The following is a 3,133-nucleotide window of genomic DNA, read 5'->3' on the forward strand; positions in this document are numbered from 1 at the left end:
TATAACTGTACTACAGCAATCACTATGTCTGGAAAGCACACAATAAGTCTTCCGCTCGCTGACTTCTTCGTTATCGCACACTCGCAGGCTGCTATGTTTCAACTGATGATCACACTGCTGTGGGTCCGCTTATATAGCCTTGCGCTGTTGCTAGTGTGACGTGGCGGATAGCATAGGACGCTGTTGCTAGCGTGACGTCACCGCTGTTGATTAGCATTGCGTAGTTGCCAGGTTACGGCGCTCGGCTCTCTTCGGCTCCGCTCGTGACGTCACCGCGCGTTGCGCATTGCGGGGTGATTACTCGCGTATTATGCGAGCGCTCAGTTACCGCTGAGTGGTGGGAGGGGAGCGCTGACTCACCCGCCGCGTCACTGCTGGTATGGGGGGGGGCTCGGATTTCGCAACATGTCACAATATATTAATTTGGCACTCATGATTCATGATGGGTAGTCTTTAATTCTTAAAATGGAGTGACTCATCTTCTGTTTGGGGAAATGTGATGCTGATCCCTTCTGACATCTAAGCATGGCATGCAGAGTGAGAGCAGTTATCAGAAGATTGTCAGAGTTTTAAACTGACAAATGAATATCAAAATTGAGAATTTTTTTTTTTTCATTTCAGTCTCAAAAATTGGAGACTTCACACATATGTATTGCATAATGATTTTGTGGCTCCCCTCTTTTGAAACTGAGTTCTGTTATCCATTCATTTCTAATGCACAGACAAATCTTTTTTTCCAGACATTCCAATTGCAAATGCTTTCTCCGTCAGGTACTGTGATAGCACCTGCTGATCAGGTGACACAAGTTCTAAGGATCACAAACCCCAACAAGGTATGTACTGCTTTGCATAGACAAAATTTATGGTATTTTCTACTTGCTTGCACTGTTTACTATTCTAGCAGACTACGCAGCAATACGTCCTAGCAGAGTATCCTTTAGCTGTAATTTTCACTGATGTTTCTAATCTCATGCTCTTACATTGGGAAGAACTGAAGATTGTAGCCCGTTCACTCTCACAAAAAACATTACTTACTTACTTACTCATGGAGCTGAGCCCTTCTTGAGGAGTCGCCAATTCTGCAACTACTCAAGAATTTCCCAGCATTTTATGGAACCCAAAGGTTCATCACCGTGTTCACAAGAGCCCTCCACTGGTCCCTATTCTGAGCCAGATTTATCCAATCCCATCCCATCCTATCTCTCTTAAGATCCATTCTAATATATTATCCACCCACCTACGCCTTGGTCTTCCCTGTGGTCTCTTTCCTTCTGGCTTTCCCACCAATATCCTATACGCATTCCTCGTCTCCACCCATTCATGCTACATGACCTGCCCACCTCATCCTCCTTGCATTACCAAAATATTCTATTTCAGCGTCCTGTTGCATTTTAATGTTAATATTATTTTAAATTGAGGAGTAATAGTAAACAAAGTTTCATTAAAGATGGAAGTGAGTGTGTAAAGTGATGTTATTCTCCCATCTATGCCTAGATCTCCCAAGTGGTCTGTTGCCTTCAAATTTTCCAACTAGATTTTTGTATACGATTCTCATCATACAATTTTGTAAACAGTAAAATCCCCATATAAGATTTTATTGCAAGGTCAATGGATTCAAATGCTTTACTAATGTCAGCACATTGAAAATGTAAGTGTAATGATCTGTTGTGCTTACAGACAGCCCTTCGTATGCGTATTCGAGTCTCGTACAGTGCAGGAGGCACAACACTACAAGACCAAGCAGAGGTGAATAATTTTCCACCAGAGAGTTGGCAGTGACCTTATGCTGCATGAGGAGCATGTTGGCATTAGTCATGGCAATTGCTACTGTTCTTCAGGCAATAGGAAGGCAAATAAGTGCCATCTTGGCATAATAATGGTCAGTCTGATCGCTGGGCAGCTCCATGGAGGCAGAGTGTACTTAATCACATTCAGTTTGTGATGACACAGGAATTCGAGCTTTTCCAGCTCTTGTGGTGCGAGTATCATTACACAGGTGTCTAGTTAAGGCTCGAAGCAAGAGACTATCAGGTAATGAGCCCATGACCAATGAAATTAAAGGGCTCAATTGCAATGGGTAGGGGGTCATATGAAGGTTCTGCTTTCTCACAAATTTGGAGGAATGTTATGCCTATGTATTGCTTTTTAATGCTGTTTTGTGCAAAGTGCTTTCAACATGTGCTGCACCATTTTCTTAATATGCTCTAGTGTACATAATATTGACGTTGAATATCCTTATGAACCCATAATAATTTATGAAGTTCTGAATTTATCAGATACCAAATATAGGAAGGATTAGCAGTCAGATAATAATTTTCTTTGCAGTTGATTTGTCTGGTATGTGAGAACAAATGAATCAGCAGAATGAGGACTTTGTCTGCAGTCATTAATGTATTTTATTCATTCATATTTGTAGTTATTACTGTGAAGTAATCAGTTTGTTCGTAAGTGATGCTGTGATAATGTGTAGACGGGATGTAGTGAAGAAGTTACAGTACATACATACACTTACACATGGCAGAAAATAAGACTTTCTTTTTCTGACAAATATTCTTATAGCCCTGTTTGTTTTTCCAATTTATCTTTGACCTGTGTAAGATTTGAGGCTTTCACGGCGGTGACTATGAAGAAAGCAGTCTTCTGGGATTTGGCACCGTGTATAAGTGGTGTTAACNTGTTTCTTTTCTGAGCATGAAGATTAATGTGGAAGGAGTCTTTATGCTCTTGAATGGGAATTTTGATAGTTACATTTTAAACAAGACACATATTTACTTATGATAAATGTACATTTCTATATGTAATAGTGAACTTGGTAGGTGGCAGGAGGAGGAGTCATAAAGCATTGCATAATGAGATAGACTGATTTGTCAGAAGTAAATATTTTAAGGTGAATATGATGTAATTGAGGAAGTACAAGTACTTATAAAACAGTTGTGCTATAAAACTGATATCCCCGTATCTGTTTGGCTTAGCGCAGGGCTAGAGCTGTAGTGACATCCTGCCTCAGTACTTCTGTGGGAACTTTTATTGTTTAGTGCCAGATAAAATTGTATGCACAAACTGAATGTAACTTGTGTTGTGTAAGGATTTAATGATACTCGCATCACTGTTGCAGTATTAGAATGGTACTCTG

General features: G+C 40.4%; 1 protein-coding gene across 4 annotated transcripts in view; it reads left to right on the top strand.

The window, feature by feature from the left end:
• LOC111866275 (AP-1 complex subunit gamma-1) overlaps positions 1-2,664 on the top strand; it is a 48,830-nt gene extending 46,166 nt beyond the window's left edge. For all 4 annotated transcript variants that reach the window (XM_023855065.2, XM_023855064.2, XM_023855066.2 and 1 more), the window contains 2 exons: positions 741-833; positions 1,678-2,664. In XM_023855065.2, coding sequence (XP_023710833.1) covers positions 741-833; positions 1,678-1,779 — 195 coding nt within the window. In that variant the 3' untranslated portion in view covers positions 1,780-2,664. The remainder of the gene's footprint in view (positions 1-740; positions 834-1,677) is intronic.
• The last annotated feature ends 469 nt before the right edge of the window (positions 2,665-3,133 follow it).

The sequence above is a fragment of the Cryptotermes secundus genome, unplaced genomic scaffold (genome assembly GCF_002891405.2).
Source record: "Cryptotermes secundus unplaced genomic scaffold, Csec_1.0 scaffold1025, whole genome shotgun sequence".
Taxonomy (NCBI): domain Eukaryota; kingdom Metazoa; phylum Arthropoda; class Insecta; order Blattodea; family Kalotermitidae; genus Cryptotermes; species Cryptotermes secundus.